Below are 20,530 nucleotides of genomic sequence, written 5' to 3'. Positions count from 1 at the left end.
GAGACAGACAGACAAACAAACAGGCAGAATAACAAACCAGACCAACCAATATACAGTACTCGCGAATATTCGATTTCACAAGGAACAAGAAATGTGCGCAAAAAAACCTGCATTTTGTAAGTTTAACGAGGAGAGAATAATTCAAATAACATGCAAATCGTGGGGGAACTGGAAAGGGTTGGAGGGCTGAGAGAGTAGATGGAGCATGACTGGAGGAGAGGTGGTAAAAACAGGTCATTGACATGTCCGCGATATGAGAAGAACAGGCCTTCTGCATCATTGAGATGAGACTAATGTTGATAACTACAGATTCCAGGAGAAACAGATGTTATGCTGGGGCGCCAGCCCATAGTGGAGAGCAGTACTCCACGAGCTATGAACAAAGGCCTTGTAAGCTCATGAATAGTTCTGATTTTTCCAAGGAATGACTTGGAGTGATGAAGGATGACCAATCTGTGGCTGGTGTATAATTTATTTTGAATGGAATCTACTTAATGACGGAGTCTTATTTGAACAGCCACTTTTGCCACCATGTGTTGATAAAGTCCAGCTTTGGCGTTTATAAACTTTTACCGATATAATTTCGATTATTATACTTGGAGATTGTCGGACATTAAGAAAAAAAAGTCACCGTGCCATGCTAATACGTGCCTTCTGCAATCGGCATTAATCTTTCTTTGGGAAATCCTGAATCTAGTATCAACTCGTCATGCCTAGCTTGAAGTTTTCCATGCAGAGGATTTTAGTTGAAGAAAAAATAAATAATAGCAGGTGCTTTTGATTTCTGAGAAAGGTGCAAGTTGACTGCCATGGCCACGAGTGAACAGTGTGCGGATCGCCTGTTGTAAAATAACCTTGTTTTTCACAGCATTGGTAATGTAGTCGAAGTAGAAAGGAGCAAAGACGACAAATGACTGGACTTCTAGACGAGACATCTGCTTCAAGATAAAGCGTTCGTCTGAAAAGCAAGCAAGATAAGAAGGAAAGGAAAGAGAATTAAACCACTCGATTCTCGATCCAGAATACACCACAAGATCGTTCAAATTGCACATGCGGTATTTACTTGCTTTGAGCTTTCAAAACATCATTCCTTGTTCTTGACTGGTGAGGAATCACTCTCGGCTTACCTTGGGTCTCATAGAATGCTGAGCCGGACTTCCCACCACGAGCCTGCCATGGCTGACAGTGAGCCAGAGAGCGGATGAAGGCCTCTTCCCCAGATTTTCCAAGGATGCATTCCCGGAGCAGTCGGAAGTCTTCTGCGTAATAAACCCGGCAAAAGAACCTTGCACATGAATCTGCAAACTCTGTAAAGAAAGGAAGAAAAAAAGAATACCCACATCAGGCATGAAGGCAGCAGCTTGGTCTGACCCATAATGTCGCCATTTATTTTGAAAAAGTTATGCCATAAATTATTTGTTTGGTGAATAAACTGCTAAATGTGAAAATTATTTGCTGATTAATGCAAGTTTCAATAATCACGTGGTTAGTAGCAACTCTTACGTATCTCTATGTGTGGGTTCACATCCTCCTTTTTCTGTTTATCTGCGGAATCTGCATCTTCTGGAAAACACGATTCCAATTTCTCAACTTATCAAATGCATATCTTCCGTGTCTCATACAACACCAAAGGATGACGAGTGTTATTGTAAAGTTAGTTTACCCTGCACATCGACAGCTTCCCTGGCAAAGGAGTTTGTATCAAAGACATTTGGGTCCATTCCCCGCTGGTTTTCTCGTTTGCCCGAGACTCCCTCGGCCGTTCTGGGGTTCGAACTCCGGAGGAAGGACAGCATCCCTCCACCAGATGGGTTCTTTTTCGCTGCATGGGAGGAAGGCAAAGATGATTTATAATACTGACGCAAATAAATTTCTAATGTAAGTCTGAGGTTATGGTTCATCAAGTTTTACCAATCTGATCGGGTTCCATGCCACGGTTCCCCAATATGGTTCCAGGTTCCGGAGCTCCACTAGTTGCTCTGGCTCCGATGTGACAGGGGCTGTTCGACTTCAGTTTGCCTTCAGCAGTGCTGCACGACAGCACACACACTATGGTAACTACATGGCTAACTTGATTTGGGCACACTAAAAGAAACCTATACACTTTTATTTATATTTTGAAGTTCCTCTCAATTTTATATGAAAATGCCAAATAACAGAGCTGCTTTCTAGGCTGCAAGGTATTCCTTGACACCCATCTCCACCACCCTCATTACCATGAAAGAATGGCAGATAATACTTGAAGTTATATGACTTTGCATAAATTGTAAACGATTATTGGACTTGCTGTCTGAGGTTCAGTTTGTAAGACCGAAAAGCAAAAATATAATGAAATAATAATAAAAATACCTGAGGGAGTTCATGTCCTTCTCGGTGCATTGCTTTTCCGTAAGCCAGGCCATTTTGTCGAAAGCAGTTTTGTATTCTCTACAGCTGCCCACAAACAATAAAATTAATTAAACTATTAAACACATGTCTGTGTCAGGTATGGGGTATGTGTATGAAAAGGTGGGTAGTCTCAAGTGAAAAATGAAAATATATACTGAAACGCAAAAGAAACTTACCACCTTTGAAACCTTTAAATATCAACAATAACACTGCGTGTAGTAAATGTGTGAACTTATTTGTGGACAATAGTGTCCTCACTGTCAGACAAAACGGTCACGGATGGTCACTTGAACCTTCAATGGTCACTTCATAGCACAGCTGTTGAACAGCCGTTTTGACTGTCAGTGATTAGCCAAGGGGTACGGGATGATTTTAATGAGCTGCACGTGATGTCTTGATATTGGGTTTAAAAAGGCCAGTGCAAAATGGGCATTTCAATCAACATGCCACGATTGTCAAGGGATCAACGGCAGCGTGCCCTGGGCATGCTGCAAGGCGGACTGAGATACCGTGAGGTGGCACGTCGCCTTGGCTGTTCACACCAGACGATATCGGCCCTGGTGGACAGAGACACCCTCCACAACTCTGCAGATGACAGACCTCGATCAGGGAGGCCAAGAGTCACCACTGCAAGGCAGGACAGGCAGATGGTCCGAAGTCACCTGCGGGATCGATTCCGTCCAGCATCCCGCACTGCGGCAGAAACTCCGGGGCGTGCAAAACCACAGATCTCCAATGATACTGCACGAAGACGACTGCATGACTATGGTCTGACTGCCAGAAGACCATACAGAGGCCCCGTGATGACGGCTGCCCATCGCCGCAACCGACAGAGATGGTGCCAGCAGCATCAGCGGTGGACCTTGGCGCAGTGGAACGAGGTCGCTTTCAGCGATGAGTCAAGGTTCTGTGTGGACAGTCCTGATGGGCGTGAGCATGTCTGGAGAAGAACTGGCGAGCGATATGCCGATTGTTGCGTGCGTCAAGCCAACAGGTGGGGTGGCCCAAGTGTGATGGTGTGGGCCGCCATATCAGGCCGGTGCAGGACGCCACTGGTGGTTGTGGATGGGAATCTTAACGCCCAGCGGTATGTGGATAACATCCTGCGACCTCATCTGCTGCCATTCCTGCTAGACCACCCAGAACTGAGAACCTTTCAGCATGACAACGCTCGTCCCCATGCTGCTCGCTTTACCACTGCATTTCTCCAAGGCGAGAACATCAACACCATGCAGTGGCCTGCGCTCTCCCCTGACATGAATCCCATAGAGCACCTGTGGGATGAGCTTGGGAGACGCGGTTGGCAGGGCCAGGACATGGGCAGAGCTGCTTCAGACATTGAGGACTGAGTGGGACAGAATCCAGCAGCAATCCATCCAAAGACTGATAGGCAGTATACGCCGACGATGCACTGCAGTGCGGGATGCTGGACGGAATCGATCCCGCAGGTGACTTCGGACCATCTGCCTGTCCTGCCTTGCAGTGGTGACTCTTGGCCTCCCTGATCGAGGTCTGTCATCTGCAGAGTTGTGGAGGGTGTCTCTGTCCACCAGGGCTGATATCGTCTGGTGTGAACAGTCAAGGCGACGTGCCACCTCACGGTAGCTCAGTCCGCCTTGCAGCATGCCCAGGGCATGCTGCCGTTGATCCCTTGACAATCGTGGCATGTTGATTGAAATGCCCATTTTGCACTGGCCTTTTTAAACCCAATATCAAGACATCACGTGCAGCTCATTAAAATCATCCCGTACCCCTTGGCTAATCACCGACAGTCAAAACGGCTGTTCAACAGCTGTGCTATGAAGTGACCATTGAAGGTTCAAGCGACCATCCGTGACCGTTTTGTCTGACAGTGAGGACACTATTGTCCACAAATAAGTTCACACATTTACTACACGCAGTGTTATTGTTGATATTTAAAGGTTTCAAAGGTGGTAAGTTTCTTTTGCGTTTCAGTATATAAACAGCAGGTTAAAAAACAACAAAAAGTATATATATATTGTTGTGGATATGAGAATGTTTTTTTGTTGTTGTTGTTATTGTGTAAATTGTTGTTAAAATATCGCCCTCTTTACTCCAGTGTTGTATAAAGGTCAAAGGGCGTTCCCGTAGTTAGTTCCATAAAGCATACATGAAGGACACCATAATATCCCTGTTCAGTAGTTTATTTCCTTGTTATGTGTATTAGGGTAAGGCCTTGTCTTCCATTAAGATGACACTCCATTGCACCAGGTGAAATAAGAGTAGATTCCGTTCACATTCCCTTATAGTCAATTGCCAACTACATCCCCTCCAAGCCTCAATTGCCAACTGCACTGGGCAAGTTGTCAGGTTTGCTACAGCTGTGGGTTGTTGATTTCACCCCAAGACTCCATTAGCCACGAGGTGATCTCGGAGCCGAAGGTGGGAGGAGTCGGCCCAGCGCCGGGAACAAGGCGTGGCCTTGCCAACGCCTCCTCTAAGGGCGGGTCGGGAGGTCGCGCGACCAACCAGGGCCGAGGTGAGCTCACCGATGGGCGTGTCCTGGACACCAGCGGCTTGATCGCCTGAGGCGCTATAAAGAGCGCGTGCGGAAGCCTTTGAAGAGAGACGTGCAAAGAGAGATGCGTCAGAGAGTTGGCAGTACACAGGCAGCGCAAAGCAGAGAGGATGGAGAAGGAGTTCTGAGAGCAAGCATTGAGAGAGAGTCCTGAGAGCAAGCAAGAGGAGTACCACGAGCAGTACCAGCAGCTTTAAACTCCACCAAGCAGCGTTGGCTCCACCAGGCAGCTTTAACTCGACCGGCGGAGCTCGTCCCGCGGCAGCTCACACGACCGCAGCTTGGGCGTTGACGGCGGTGCCGACCGTGGCCGCGGAGGAACGGAGCTGCCGCTCCCGGCCCGACCGTGACCCAGTTCCAGTGGACCTTCCTCTCCCTCCAGCCATCCACCTCCTGCCATTCCTGTCATCATTCCCCGCGTGAGTCTGTCTTTGTTTGTTCTGTCCCTGGGTAATAATTAAGCCTGTATAGTTAAGCTAAGTTTCGCTGTGTCGCCTTGCCTCTTCTGTAAATTATTTTATTATCCTTCCTTCTCCTTGGTTACTTTGATCGTGTAAATAGTAGGAATAAATTTAGTAGCATTTCAAACCTTTTTGTCTTCTTCTTCATCTTCACATCCGTGTCGCCTTTGTCTTTTCCCTATTGAATACCTGTGGCGCGATTCGGCCAACGTTCGGGAATCGGGTTAGTCGGGGTGACTGTTAGGGCCGCGGTGCCATCCGCTCGGCAAACCAACATCTTATCCGCGGTCCGTAACAATATATATATATATATATATATATATATATATATATATATATATATATATATACATATATATATATATATATATATTGTTGCGGATATGAGGACTGTATTTTTTTTGATTGTGTGCTTTATTATTATTATTATTGTTATTCTGCGCCTCCTGCCTCCGGAGCTGTGTAAAGGTCAAAAGGGCGTCCCATAATTAGTCCACAAGCATACACGTCAGCCAATCATAGAATACCCCTGTTCGATAGTTATATCTTATTCTGTGTTTTAGGGTAAGGCTGTGTCTCCCATTAATAGAAATACTCCATTGCACCAGTGAAAGAGATAGATTCCCTTCATTCCCACTCCCAAAACTTCCATTTCCCCTTTCGTCTTTGCCAGGCCTCGAGTTCCATTGCCAATTACCTCCCTTCCAATTGCCAACTGCATTTTGGGCGGTTTTCCCTTCATCCACCATTGACCACGAGGCAGGGTTGGGGAAGAAAGGCGGGTCCCCACCTCGTCATAGAGGGGAGGAGTGAACCAGCCCTTGCCGACCAACCCAGAACGAGGGGTTGGCTTTAGAGGGCGGAGAGAGAACGTTTTGGGGAGGTTCGCAAAGGGTCAAGGGTGGGGCTTATATAACCTGAGGCAGAGGCCCCCAGAGAGAGTCGAGGAGGGAGGAGATCAGAAGACAGGAAGGCCTTGAGTTGGACTAAGCAAGAGAGGAAGTTGTTGGACTGGGTGGGACTAAGAAAGAGAGAGAAAGAGTCCTGAAGCTTGTGAGGGAAGGAGAGAGAACCCGTCACACCAACCCCCCACCAGCCGCGTTGGCTCCACCAAGCGTTCACCTCCACCAAGGCTCCACCAAGCTCCGCGTTGGCTCCACCAAGCGTTCACCTCCACCAAGGCTCCACCAAGCGTTCACCTCCACCAAGCGTTCACCTCCACCAAAGCTCCGCGTTGGCTCCACCAAGCGTTCACCTCCAGCCATCCACCTCCTGCCATTCCTGTCATTCCCCGCGTGAGTCTGTCTTTTGTTTGTTCTGTCCTGGGTTAATTAAGACTGTAGGTAAGCTAGTATTTGCACTGTGTCACCTGCGTCTTATGTGTTGTAAATAAACGTGACTGCTTTCTTCCTACTTATATGTGTAAATAGTAAATAAATTTAGTAGTATTTCCAAACCTTTCTTTGCCTTCGTCTTCCTCTTTGCATTCGTCGTTTTAGTCTTTTCCCTCATTGAGCAGCCGCGGTGCGATCCGGCCAAAGTTTGGGGCAAATCGGGTATTAGTCAGGGAATAACTGTTCGGTCGCGGTAATACACCACCGCTCGGTCAAAATAACATCTTAACCGCGTCCGTAACAATTGGTGTCGAGGAGTGGGATACGGACCCGAAGCGCGCTTAACGCGCTCAAAATTACGAGCTGCTAAAAAATTGTGTTTTAAAAGAAAAACCCGAATTTTGAAATCGCGCCATGGCTGGTCAAGGCGATCGGATGCCGGTGGGAGAGATAGACGGGGTGGAATCGATCCAGGATCAGAGGGACGAAGTAGAGGAGAACATTGGCAATGTGGTTGAGGGAGTATCAGACGCACAAAATGGCGTCCTCGCGCACGTGGGTGTAGCGGCACCAAATTTTGCCGCGCCCGCGACCGTAGCAGCGCCACCGGTGGATTTGAATCTTTTTATGATACAAATGAAGGCCCTTATGGACAAGAATAGTGAGCGATTGGAAGGCCAAATGGGACAAATGGGGAACCGGATGGACGCTCAAAATGAGCAAATGAAGGCAATGAGGGACGAAGCAAGGGCTGATAGTGAGCGATTGGGGGGCGAAATGGGGGGCAAAATTGGAGAAATGGGGGGCAAAATGGGAGAAATGGGGGAACGGCTAGAAGCTAAATTTGAGGGGTTAGACAACGGGATAAAAGAGGTAAAGAATGGGTTAACGGGGGTGGAAAATAGAATGGCTGCCCAGGAGAATCAGTTAGAGGGGGTGAAAAATGGGTTAATGGGGTTAGAAAATAGGATGGAAGACAAATTGCGGGAAATAGGGGAGCAATCCGCCCGGGAAATCGAACAGATGGGGAACCAGATAGAGGAGGTGAAAATCGGGTTAGAAAGTAAATTGGATGCTCAGAGGGATGAATTGGGACAGATGAGAGTAGCATCTACAAAAGAGAGGGAGGAGATGAAAGAGGAGATACGACGAGGTGTAAGTGAGGAGGTCTCGGGGGTACGCGAGGAGGGAAAGCGAGGTGAAAAGCGTATAGAGAAAGAGGTGAGGAATAATACGGCTAGGTTACAGGGGGGAATAGAGGGTCTGACCAAGGGAGTAGAACAGCTGACAGTGGGACAAAAGGAACTAGTGGACCAAGTGGAAAAGAACACGGCAATAATCGGGGGGTTAAAAGCGACACAAAAAGACATTAAGAACGAATTAATAGCGACACAAAAGGAATGTCAGATGGTACATGAGGGGTTGACGAAGAAGTTGGAGGAGGTGACAGAAGTAATGGAGACGAAGGACTGAGAGGTGAGGATGCACATAGAAACGGTTAAAGTGGCGTTAGAGGAAGAGATAGAGGGGGCGCACAGGGAGATGAAGGAAGTAAAGGAAAAATTAGAGGAGGTGGAAGAAGGGGTGAGTGAAATTAAGAAGAGACGAAGGGAAACTAAAAAGGAAATAAAGGAGGAGGTGATGGAATTGGTACAAGGTCTGTGCTCGAATCGTGATGAGGTGCTCACTAACCAAATAAAGAGTTTGCAGGTGGCAGAGGAGGTGCGGAGACGAGGTGTCAAGGTGAGTGGCGATATATTCGGAAATGTATATGATGTGAGGGGAGCTTCAGTCGGCTTGGGGGTTGATTTAGACCCGGGTGTTCGTGAGGGACCAATGGTGAGGTGTATGACTGGTCCGGAGTGTGTGGAAAGAGGAGGTGTACAAGGAGGTCTGGCTATGGGGAGTGAGGGGGGTGCTGGTGAGCAAGAATGTGCGGGTATGGAGTGGGTAGCGGGTTGCGGCAGGGCGACCCAGGCATCGACACCACGGGGGGTAGTGTTTGGAGGGACGGGGGACGCGCGGGAGCCCCCCGGGAATAGCGTACTGTGGGAGCCCGAGCGGTTTGGTCCCGCGTTGATCCCGCAGGGAGTGACGCGCGGGGTCCGACCTTCGGGCACCCACAAAGTCCCACTCGCGCCGTATGACGGCAAGAGTGATTTGAGGGCGTACCTGGCACAGTTTGAGTACGTGTGTAAAGGCAATGGTTGGAATCCGGACGAAGGTGGAGTACACCTGGTAGGGGCACTGCGCAGTGCGGCGGCGGAGGTGCTGACAGCTTTACCACCGGGTGCTCTCACCCTGCCAGCTCTCCGTGCGGCTTTAATTAACCGTTTCGGTATTGAGCAGCAAAGCGAGCTTGTTAAAGCTCAACTTGTGCAGCGTAAACGCAAGCCCCAGGAGACCATCGGGGAACTTGCTCACGATATTCGCCGCGCAGTAGGGATTGCACACGCGGACATGGCAGCGAGTTCCCAGGAAAGCCTGGCGCTGGATCACTTTATTCAGGCCCTTCCGGATCTGGAGCTCCGACAACAGCTCGCCATGTGGCGCCCGCAGACCATGAGTCAGGCGGTCGACGCTGCAGCCCGTTGGGAAGCAGCGAGGCCCCTGGCCCGGGGAGGCGAGCGCCATGCAGTGGCGGTGCGTCAGGTGGGGCCCGAGATGGGGGGCGGCCCCCTAAGGGGGCCCGCCCCCGACGGGGGCCCTGACCTGGAGAGCATGGTTCGGAGGCTGGTGGATCAGCGTCTAGCGGGACCTGGACCATGGCAGGCGGCCCCAGTGCTGGCCCCCGGTAGTCCCCGACAGAGTACCCCAATTCAGACATACAGGGGGGGGGGGGGAATTTGGAATACCGGAGGCAAGCACCTTACCAGGTGAGGTGCTATAATTGTGCTCGGATGGGTCACCGTGCGTGGGAGTGTCGAGCTCCGCGCCGGGACGTTCCCCGCCAACCGATGCCCTCAACTCCGCCCCGTATCGATCGGCCTAGCCGACCTCAGACACCCCTCCGCCAGGGCCCGGGAAACTAGGACGTGCCGGGCATGCAGGGCGGTGTTCGGCAGTAGAGGATGGGGAGAAGCCCTCGTTGACGCGACAGGTCATTCATTGTGGCCAAATTGGAACGGGTAGTTTGACAATTCGGTGCAAAATTGCCGGCGTGGGGGTAGACGCCGTGGTGGACACGGGAGCCAGCGCCACGATCATCAGCCCCGTGGTCCTTAATTCGAGTGCAGACGGCTGGGGTAAAATCCAGCGTCTGGAAAATCATAGCTTGCAGCTGGCTACCGGGGCAACGGCTCCGATCATAGGGCGTGGTTTTGTGACCCTCAAGTTGGGATCGGTAAAGCAAGAGATAGAGGTTTGGGTGGCGGAGGTGTGCAACCCGTGCTTAATAGGGTTGGATTTGTTGACTGCCGGCGGTTGTAAAATCGATTTGGGCCGGGGGATCCTGCAATGGGGGGTGGAAGAGCTACCATTGGAGGGGGTGAGCACGGCCGAGAGGGTGGAGCTGGAGGCTCCTGAGGCCGTGACCATCCCTCCGGGGGCCGAGGCCATAGTGCCGGCCCGATGGTCAGCCCGCCCGACATGGCAGGAATCCTGCGGCCTGGTCGAACCGGTGGCAGCGCGATCCATACCTGGTTTAATCGTGGGCCGCACCCTTGTAAAAACGGACGGGCCAGTAGTGGCCGTCCGAGTAATTAATATTAGCACAGAACCACACACTATAGCGAGGGGCACGAAGGTAGCTGGCTGCACCCCAGTTAGAGAAGTCGCGTCAGTGAGGGGCGAGAACATCCAGCCGAGCCGGCCCCAGGGGGAGCCTTCAATAAGTTCTAGGAATTGGCCCGATCCCATTTGCGAGATGGTAAATCGGAGTAGCATAGAGTTGGGAGGTACCCAGAGGGAGGCCTTACACAAACTGGTTGGGTCCCATTTGGACCTCTTCTCCTTGTCCACCGAGGATATTGGACGTACAGGCCTGGTGAAACATCAGATCCACACCGGTGAGGCCCGGCCTATTCGTCAGACCGCCCGACGACTCCCTTGGAGCAAGAGGGCGGAAGCTGACGAGCAGGTTGAAAAAATGCTCGACGCAGGTGTGATCGAGCCCTCGGGAAGTCCTTGGATGTCACCTGTTGTGCTGGTCAAAAAGAAGGATGGGACCACGCGGTTCTGCGTGGACTATCGCCAGCTAAACAACGTGACACTCAAGGACTCATATCCCCTGCCAAGGATTGATGACACCCTCGATGCCGTTGCGGGCTCAAATTGGTTCTCAACTTTGGACCTCAAGAGTGGGTATTGGCAGGTGGAGATGGATAGGGCAGGGAAGGAGAAAACGGCATTTTCCACAGGTAAGGGACTGTATCAGTTTACTGTGATGCCGTTTGGTTTGTGTAACGCCCCCGCCACCTTTGAAAGATTGATGGAACATGTACTAGGCGGCATGCCATGGCAATCATGCCTGGTGTACCTGGATGACGTCCTAGTACATGCCAAAACGTTCCCCCAGGCAGTAGCTAATTTGGACCAGGTGTTCGGGTGCCTCAGACAGGCAGGGTTAAAGCTGAACCCGAGTAAGTGCACTTTGTTTGCAAGAGAGGTGGCCTATCTAGGTCACGTGATCGGCCGCGAGGGGGTAAAAACGGACCCAGACAAAATTAAAGCGGTAGAGGAGTGGCCCGCACCACGTACCATCAAAGAGGTGCGGGGATTTTTAGGACTCTGCTCCTACTACCGGCGCTTTGTGGCAAAATTTGCGGAGTTGGCCCGTCCCCTCCACCGGCTTACGGAGAAGGGGACGCGATTTAATTGGACACGGGAGTGCCACGAGGCCTTCCAAAAATTGAAGGGGTGTCTAACATCCGCACCCCTTCTAGCTTACCCCACTAGCAACGGGGCATTTACCCTGGACACGGATGCGAGCCAGGAAGGATTGGGCGCAGTTTTGTCTCAGACACAGGAGGGCGTGGAGAGAGTGATTGGTTACTATAGTCGGGCCTTAAGTAGGCCCGAGCGAAATTATTGTGTCACTCGCAAAGAGTTATTGGCTATGCTGGCTGCCATGAACCATTTCCACCCGTACCTGTACGGGCAGAAATTTTTGGTTAGAACTGACCATTCCTCCTTGCAATGGCTCCTTCGGTTCAAGGAACCGGAGGGCCAAATTGCAAGGTGGTTGGAAAAGTTGCAGCAGTACGATTTTGATGTGGCCCATAGGGCCGGGAAGGCCCATGGTAATGCGGACGCACTCTCTCGGCGTCCTTGTCTGGGGGAAAACTGCAAATTTTGTGCGAGACACGAGGAGAGGGAGCAATTGGGCGATTCTGCCCCGATTCTCGTCGTCCGGGCAACCCGGGTGAGAGGGCCAATTTTGCCACTAACCGCGGACGAGGAATTTGGAGATTTGGCATGGAGCACGGCCCAGCAGGAGGATCCTGTCCTGGGGCCGGTGTTCAATTGGGTCAAATTGGGGCAAAGACCAAAGGGGGAAGAGGTCACCCCCCTCGGGGCGCAAACAAATGCGTATTGGGCTCAGTGGCAGACCCTGGAGTTGAAAGGCAACATCTTATATCGCAAGTGGGTGGAGGTTCCCTCTGATAGAACTTCCTGGCTGGTGATAGTCCCAGACAAATTCAAGAACGTCATCTTACAACAGGTGCATGGTACCCGCTCCGGCGGCCATTTGGGCAGGACAAAGACAATATCTCGGGTCCGCCGGAGGTTCTATTGGGTGAATATGGGGCGCGACATACAGGACTGGTGTCGGAGATGCGACGCCTGTTCTGCCAAAAAGGGACCAGCACGGAGGCTGAGGGCCCCCCTCCAATTACATCAGGTGGGGGCCCCCCTTGAGCAGGTGGCTATGGATATTCTAGGACCGCTGCCCCGCACCCGCCAAGGTAATAAGTATATCCTCGTTGTAATGGACTATTTCACCAAGTGGCCGGAGGCCTATGCCCTCCCCAACCAAGAAGCAGGGGTGGTAGCACAGGCCTTCGTAGAAGGATTTGTATGTCGGCACGGGATTCCACAGGAGCTGCACACCGATCAGGGTCGAAATTTTGAAAGTCAATTGTTAAAAGATGTGTGCAGACTCCTGTCAATTCGGAAAACCAGGACCACGCCCTTGCGGCCACAATCTGACGGGATGGTGGAAAGGTTCAATCGAACATTGATCCAACAACTGGCATTGTTCACCACCACCCGTCAGGATGACTGGGACGAACATCTCCCGTACCTGTTGATGGCCTACCGAACTAGCCAGCACGGGGCCACCGCATGCAGTCCAGCGTTGCTTATGTATGGGCGGGAGTTACAGGCTCCCGCCGACTTGCTATGCGGTCCCGTGCCAGACACCACGGATACACCGCCGAGGGAGGGTTACACACGTCACCTAGAGGAAGGCATGGAGCGGGTCCATGCCTTCGCCCGCCGCCAGCTCCATCTGGTGGGGACCAAGATGAAGCGTAGGTACGACGACCGGAGCCAGGGGAGTCAATACGCTCCAGGGATGAAGATTTGGTTCTTTAATCCCCGGAGGCGGAAGGGCAGGTGCCCAAAACTCACCTCCCCCTGGCAAGGCCCGGGAGTCGTCCTGTCGCAAATCTGTGACGTGGTCATTAAAATCAAAATGGGGCCACGGGCCCCCCCTCGGATCGTCCATGCCGACCGGATAAGACCTTATGCCGGCGAGCAGGCGCCCTCATGGATCGCCTCGGCTCTAGATGCCGAGGCAGGACCCAGTACCTCTTGCGACGGGGGCTCGTAGCGTCAGAGGACTGGGGGGGATGATAGTGGGAACGTCCCCCATGTGGTGGGATGGCAACTCTGTCATCCCTCACAGAGGGGGGCAAAGGAGCACTAGGTTTATGGGGTGTATGGCAGTGAAAACTAGCCCGGGTGGGTTAGGATATCGTGTGTAGGGACGTAGAAGATGACATTAGGTAACGTTAAGGTTAGTTAGTGACTGATACCTGTAGTGGGGACGCAGGTAGAGTAGAGTGGATGATAATGACGTGGGAGCGCAATAGTTTAAAGGGACGACTGGGAAGTGCAAGTTTCAGAGGGGAGCAGTTAGATGAGATGATGCCGTGTGTTTGAGGATTGGAAGTGTATTGTGAAAAGTGTGTAAGGAACAGGTGTGATTGCACAGGTGTGCAACTGAACAGGTGGATGGAGCAGTGAGGGAGTAGTGGTGATTGCGTGTTGTGTTGACCAAATGGTCCAGGAAGAGGAGGAGGGTGCAGGTGGCACCAGGTGTGAGTGCACAGGTGTGCAACAACAGGTATGGAGAATGGTTGTGTGGAATACATGGAGTGTGGAGTATATGGAGTCTTGGAATGGATGGTCGTGGAGTGAGTATGGTGGAAACAATGGAGTGGAGTGGATGGTGCGAAGGTGTGAATGGGGGAAGAGTGGACCCCCATCACGAATACCCGGGGCGGGTAGTGTAAGTGTTAGGTAGAGGGTATAGGTAAATTGTGGTTGGATATTGGCATCTGTGGTGCGGGTGGAAGAATGGTATTTGGATGGGTGCATTAGTGTTGTGGAAATGGCTGGGCGTGTCGCCTGTTAGTGTGTGTAGTTGGTTTGAGCACTCCACCACTGTGAGGATGTCGGCCAGGTGAGGCCACAGGTGGGCTCTGGGAGCCGGTAGTTGTTGTGGATGGGGCCTGAGGATCCGGAGGACGGACCCGGGTAGCCCAATGCCAGAGGGCACCAGGGGGTGACAGAGCCAGGAGGGGCCTTCCCCAGTTAGATAGGTTAGGTAAGGAGCAGGTAAGCTCGGGTGGCAACTACAGTGGTGGAGGTGTGCAGGTGGGTAGACCTGCTGGGAGAGCTACACGTCACAGCCCAGAAATTGTGCAAGGGCACCGGGAGATGAATCGGGGGAGTGAGACCCCAAATTGAGAAGCACCACAGTTTGGTCAATGGGAATTGGTTTTTAGAACCCATTGTGTAAGTTGGCCAATGGATTGGCAGGGAGAGACCCCGGGTAGTGTAAAGTGTGCTAAGGTCATTTAGAGGATAGTTAGGATTGGAGTCTCCTCACACCATCTGCATCCACTCACCTGGGATGACGTACCTCCACACCATGCCATGTTTTGATTATTTTTTATTGTGCAGATGTTTGGATTGTGAGACGCATCATGACGTGGGTGTGACATTGTGCTTTGTTGTTCCATCTCTTCCTCCTTATGAGGATTGATGACGAATTGGGTGATGGCAAATTTTGAAGTAGAGGGATTGTGGAGACAAATTTGGTATAAGGGAAATATGGGGAAGACGTGACGATAGCGACGGATTGGTAATGTATAGATTTTTGTACATATGGGGTAAGGGCAAGGGTAGTGTAGGTGACAGGGGGGTGACGTACGGTAGGGACGAGCTTTCTCATTTCGCCCTCCGTATGCATTTCGCCTTGCATTGCCTTATTGATGTGTACCCTTGTGACCTTACCCCTCGCTCATTTGTCTCTTTTGTCTCCCACATGACCTGTGCGCCATTGGGCGCCGAGGGGAGCGTGCGTGGGTCGGCCATTGTGCGCCCGAAATTCCCAGAACCAGCTGTCTGCATCGATGCACCACATTATGGACCACATGCCTGTGGCGGAGCACCACTGATGGACCCCATGGGTTGGGGCATGGCCCCTCTGCTGGAACCGGCCATGAGGGCCCGAAATCTTGCTGGCGGACCTTGGCCACAGGGCACCGATGCCCCACAGGTGAACCACACGTAGTCGGCCCTGTGGGCCATAAATAAAATAAAATAAAAAGGACACATTGGGCACATTTTATTGCAAATAGGCCGCCAGTAAGAAAATGAGAGAGAATGACAACAACTGGAAGACATAATAATAGCCAGCAGAGGGAGCCGAAGAGCAAGAGATCACCTGCAGGGTTAGGGGTTGTTGGTTTTATTTTCTTGAACAATGGTGACTGCACCGATTGGTGCTTGGGTGTGTATTGGTGCGTTTTTGGGTGCTTTCATGGTGCGTCGATGCAGAGCAGACTGTCTCCCCCCCAGAAAGAACAATTACAGGTCCTGGGTTAGTCTTGTAAATAAAAGCAGAGTCATTGTAAATAATGCTCCCCACCGTCAGTGTGTAGTTTGAAGACCATTCCGCAATTCGGTTAACTGTGGGCGTAAGTCTGTTAGGCAGGGTGCAATGGAGCAGCGGGACACATTTATTTATGTTTTAAAAACTGTCGCACTCAGGGTCAGGTTAAAAGTAGAGGGAACTACACCTACGTGTCACACTAAATAAAAGTTGTAGGCCCGGGACGTGCCTAAGAGGAGGAGGGTGCAGTGTTGCGGATATGAGGACTGTATTTTTTTTGATTGTGTGCTTTATTATTATTATTATTGTTATTCTGCGCCTCCTGCCTCCGGAGCTGTGTAAAGGTCAAAAGGGCGTCCCATAATTAGTCCACAAGCATACACGTCAGCCAATCATAGAATACCCCTGTTCGATAGTTATATAGTGTAGCAGCATAGCAAACCTGTTGTGCATTTTGTGATACAAGCACCAAATTTGGCACAAATGTACATTAATATGTTGCGAACATTTTCAGATATTGGGCCACTTGAAATTCCGTAATTTTTTTTTTCAAATTTTTTCAAATTTCGTAATTTCAAATTTTTCGGGTGACACCGTCACAATTTCGGTCTTCGAGGCCGGCCGATATAGTGGGGCGGCTTAGCCCAAATATTCAAAAGAATTGTGCATTTTGTGATACAAGCACCAAATTTGGCACAAATGTACATTAATATGTTGCGAACATTGTGTGGTCAGCAATGAAGACGAGAGTCTGAATTACATGTATGCAAAAGACCTTGTGAACCAGTGAAGCAAATACACGGGTAAGCATGAATTAAATCTAGGGCATGATATAATTTCCATGATGTTTACCTCTACACTCAATGGTGGAAGGAGGTAATGTTTTGATCCCAGCTTGTCTGTATGTCTGTTTGTCTGTTAGTCCACAAAATTCCAGACAAAGCTTGTAGTAGTGGTAGTTGTAGTGGTAGTGGTAGTGGTGATAACAGAAATTGTTATATAGAACTGAACTTATATTATTATTATATGCAGAAAATAACTTCATTTCTATATGCCCTGCAGTGGACAGGTTAATTGGTTTATGCACTGAAGGGGTCACCCTGGTGTGCACTGTTGTGTTCTGCCTCACTGAGTTGTTCAGGTATGATGTACTCAGCACAAGCTTCCGGTCGGCCCGGAGGTAGGGGTGCGGGGCCTGTCACGGAACGTCAAAACAAACGGCCTGCCGGGGCCGCCCAAAAGTGGGGCGTGAGGGGCGCGTCCACTAATGGAACGCCTCTCGCTTCCCAGATCGAGGGCCACGTGGTCAGGAGAACCTCGTCCCTTCCGGTCACACTTTGCCTATCGGCCGGCCTCGAAGACCGAAATTGTGACGGTGTCACCCGAAAAATTTGAAATTACGAAATTTGAAAAAAAAAATTACGGAATTTCAAGTGGCCCAATATCTGAAAATGTTCGCAACATATTAATGTACATTTGTGCCAAATTTGGTGCTTGTTTCACAAAATGCACAATTCTTTTGAATATTTGGGCTAAGCCGCCCCACTAATATCTTATTCTGTGTTTTAGGGTAAGGCTGTGTCTCCCATTAATAGAAATACTCCATTGCACCAGTGAAAGAGATAGATTCCCTTCATTCCCACTCCCAAAACTTCCATTTCCCCTTTCGGCTTTGCCAGGCCTCGAGTGCCATTGCCAATTACCTCCCTTCCAATTGCCAACTGCATTTTGGGCGGTTTTCCCTTCATCCGCCATTGACCACGAGGCAGGGTTGGGGAAGAAAGGCGGGTCCCCACCTCGTCATAGAGGGGAGGAGTGAACCAGCCCTTGCCGACCAACCCAGAACGAGGGGTTGGCTTTAGAGGGCGGAGAGAGAACGTTTTGGGGAGGTTCGCAAAGGGTCAAGGGTGGGGCTTATATAACCCGAGGCAGAGGCCCCCAGAGAGAGTCGAGGAGGGAGGAGATCAGAAGACAGGAAGGCCTTGAGTTGGACTAAGCAAGAGAGGAAGTTGTTGGACTGGGTGGGACTAAGAAAGAGAGAGAAAGAGTCCTGAAGCTTGTGAGGGAAGGAGAGAGAACCCGTCACACCAACCCCCCACCAGCCGCGTTGGCTCCACCAAGCGTTCACCTCCACCAAGGCTCCACCAAGCTCCGCGTTGGCTCCACCAAGCATTCACCTCCACCAAGGCTCCACCAAGCTCCACGTTGGCTCCACCAAGCGTTCACCTCCACCAAGCGTTCACCTCCACCAAAGCTCCACCAAGCTCCGCGTTGGCTCCACCAAGCGTTCACCTCCAGCCATCCACCTCCTGCCATTCCTGTCATTCCCCGCGTGAGTCTGTCTTTTGTTTGTTCTGTCCTGGGTTAATTAAGACTGTAGGTAAGCTAGTATTTGCACTGTGTCACCTGCGTCTTATGTGTTGTAAATAAACGTGACTGCTTTCTTCCTACTTATATGTGTAAATAGTAAATAAATTTAGTAGTATTTCCAAACCTTTCTTTGCCTTCGTCTTCCTCTTTGCATTCGTTGTTTTAGTCTTTTCCCTCATTGAGCAGCCGCGGTGCGATCCGGCCAAAGTTTGGGGCAAATCGGGTATTAGTCGGGGAATAACTGTTCGGTCGCGGTAATACACCACCGCTCGGTCAAAATAACATCTTAACCGCGTCCGTAACAATATATATATATATATATATATATATATATATAGTATATATATATATATATATATATATATATATATATACTATATATATACTATATATATATATATATATATATATATATATATATATATATATATATATATATATATATATATATATATATATATACAGTCATGTGAAAAAGTAAGTACACCCCATGTAAAGTTTTGACTTTTTCATCATATTTCAACATACAGCTATTTGATCTTCATTTCAACAATATTGATAGACAAAGGTGATATAATATAACAAATATCATGAAACATTTACATTTTGTAGTCCATTGTATAAATTAAATAAACATAAATGCAAATTTCGCATGTGGAAAAAGTACGTACACCCCGACATTTATCACTACTTCAAATACCTAAAATTAGAATCAGGTGCACCAGCTCAGGTGCAAATGATTAGAACATCGTTAGAGAGGATCTTGGAGGAACCTGTCTTATTTAAACCTCAGACATTTAGTTTGGTTTGCTCTTTGTTGTTGAAGTGTGCGGCGTCACCATGCCTAGATCAAAAGAGCTCTCTGAGGCCTTCAGAAAGAAGGTTATAGATGCCTACGAGTCTGGGAGGGATTTAAAAAGATCTCCAAACAATTTGAAAACAATCATTTGACTGTCTGGAAGATCATCTACAAGTGGAGAAGATTCCAAACAACTGCCAACTTGTTCAGGCCAGGCCTCCCCAGCAAGTTCAGCCCGAGAGCAGACCGCAAGATGCTGAAAGAAGTCTCTAAGAACACCTACAGGTAGCTCTTGCCACTGTTGATGTCAAAGTGCACGAGTCTCCCATTAGAAAGAGGCTGCACAAATTTGATCTACGTGGGAGGTGTGCCAGGAGGAAACCTTCGCTGTCCAGAAAGAACATCAGGGCAAGACTAAAGTTTGCCAATGAACACCTCGGCAAAGACCAGCACTTCTGGAGCAATGTGCTCTGGACAGATGAGTCAAGGGTAGAGCTATTTGGCCACAGTACCAGAAGACATGTTTGGGGAAAACCAAAGACAGCATTTGACCACAAGAACCTGATACCAACTGTAAAGCATGGTGGTGGAAATATTATGGTTTGGGGCAGCTTTGCTGCATCAGAGCCTCGGCAGCTCACCATCATAGAATCCACTATGAATTCCTCATTGTACCAGAGGGTGCTTGAGGATAATGTGAGGCCATCTGTCGGAAAGTTGAAGCTCAACCGAAGGTGGACCTTGCAACATGACAATGACCCTAAACATACCAGTAAATCCACAAAGGATTTGCTGAAAAGAAAGAAATGGAGGCCAAGTCAAAGCCCAGATCTAAATTCCATCGAGTTGTTGTGGGGGATTTGAAACGAGCTGTGCATGCAAGAAACCCCTCAAACATCACACAGCTGAATTAATTCTGCATGGATAAGTGGGCAAAAATTTCTCCCAGTCGATGTCAGAGACATGTAGACAGTTATAAGAAACGTACGACCTATTAGAGCCAAGGGTGTACTTACTTTTTCCACATGCAAAATTTGCATTTATGTTTATTTAAATTATACAATGGACTACAAAATGTAAATGTTTCATGATATTTGTTATATTTTATCACCTTTATCTATCAATATTGTTGAAATGAAGATCAATAACTGTATGTTGAAATATGTTGAAAAAGTCAAAACTTTACATGGGGTGTACTTACTTTTTCACGTGACTGTACATATATACATACATACATACATACATACATACATATATATATATATATATATATATATATATATATATATATATATATGCAATTGCATACATACATATATATATTGTTGCGGTTTTGTAATAAAGGTTAATTTCCCCTCTTAGTTAGTTACACCACAACATGTAGCCTCGCTTAAGTTCAGTTATTTCTTCGTAAATGTAAGCGTAGTCCTTTCCTGTGTTAGTTTTGCATTGAGTAGGCCAGTGAAAAGTAGGTGTCCTTTTGGCGCTTTGGTTTGGTATTGGCACCGAAATACCACGCGGCAGGCCTGAACAAGTTGACCGAGGCCGAAGGAAGGCGGGGCAGGAGGAGCA

The 20,530-nt window shown here is 49.3% G+C and overlaps 1 protein-coding gene across 6 annotated transcripts in view; it reads right to left on the bottom strand.

Moving 5' to 3' along the window:
• PIKFYVE (phosphoinositide kinase, FYVE-type zinc finger containing) overlaps positions 1-20,530 on the bottom strand; it is a 156,790-nt gene that overhangs the window by 7,473 nt on the left and 128,787 nt on the right. For 5 of the 6 annotated variants that reach the window (XM_068127483.2, XM_068127486.2, XM_068127485.2 and 2 more), the window contains exons 34-39: positions 2,350-2,433; positions 1,912-2,030; positions 1,664-1,822; positions 1,504-1,563; positions 1,128-1,307; positions 855-958 (exon numbers count right to left, since the gene is read on the bottom strand). In XM_068127483.2, coding sequence (XP_067983584.2) covers positions 855-958; positions 1,128-1,307; positions 1,504-1,563; positions 1,664-1,822; positions 1,912-2,030; positions 2,350-2,433 — 706 coding nt within the window. Of the gene's footprint in view, positions 1-854; positions 959-1,127; positions 1,308-1,503; positions 1,564-1,663; positions 1,823-1,911; positions 2,031-2,349; positions 2,434-20,530 lie in introns of those variants that run through there. The other variant, XR_013624711.1, reaches the window with a different exon arrangement.

Source organism: Myxine glutinosa, chromosome 10, assembly GCF_964187855.1.
Source record: "Myxine glutinosa chromosome 10, kmMyxGlut1.1, whole genome shotgun sequence".
Lineage (NCBI taxonomy): Eukaryota > Metazoa > Chordata > Myxini > Myxiniformes > Myxinidae > Myxine > Myxine glutinosa.
The sequence above is the reverse complement of the archived record's forward strand: the minus strand, read 5'-3'. Positions and strand labels throughout refer to the sequence as shown.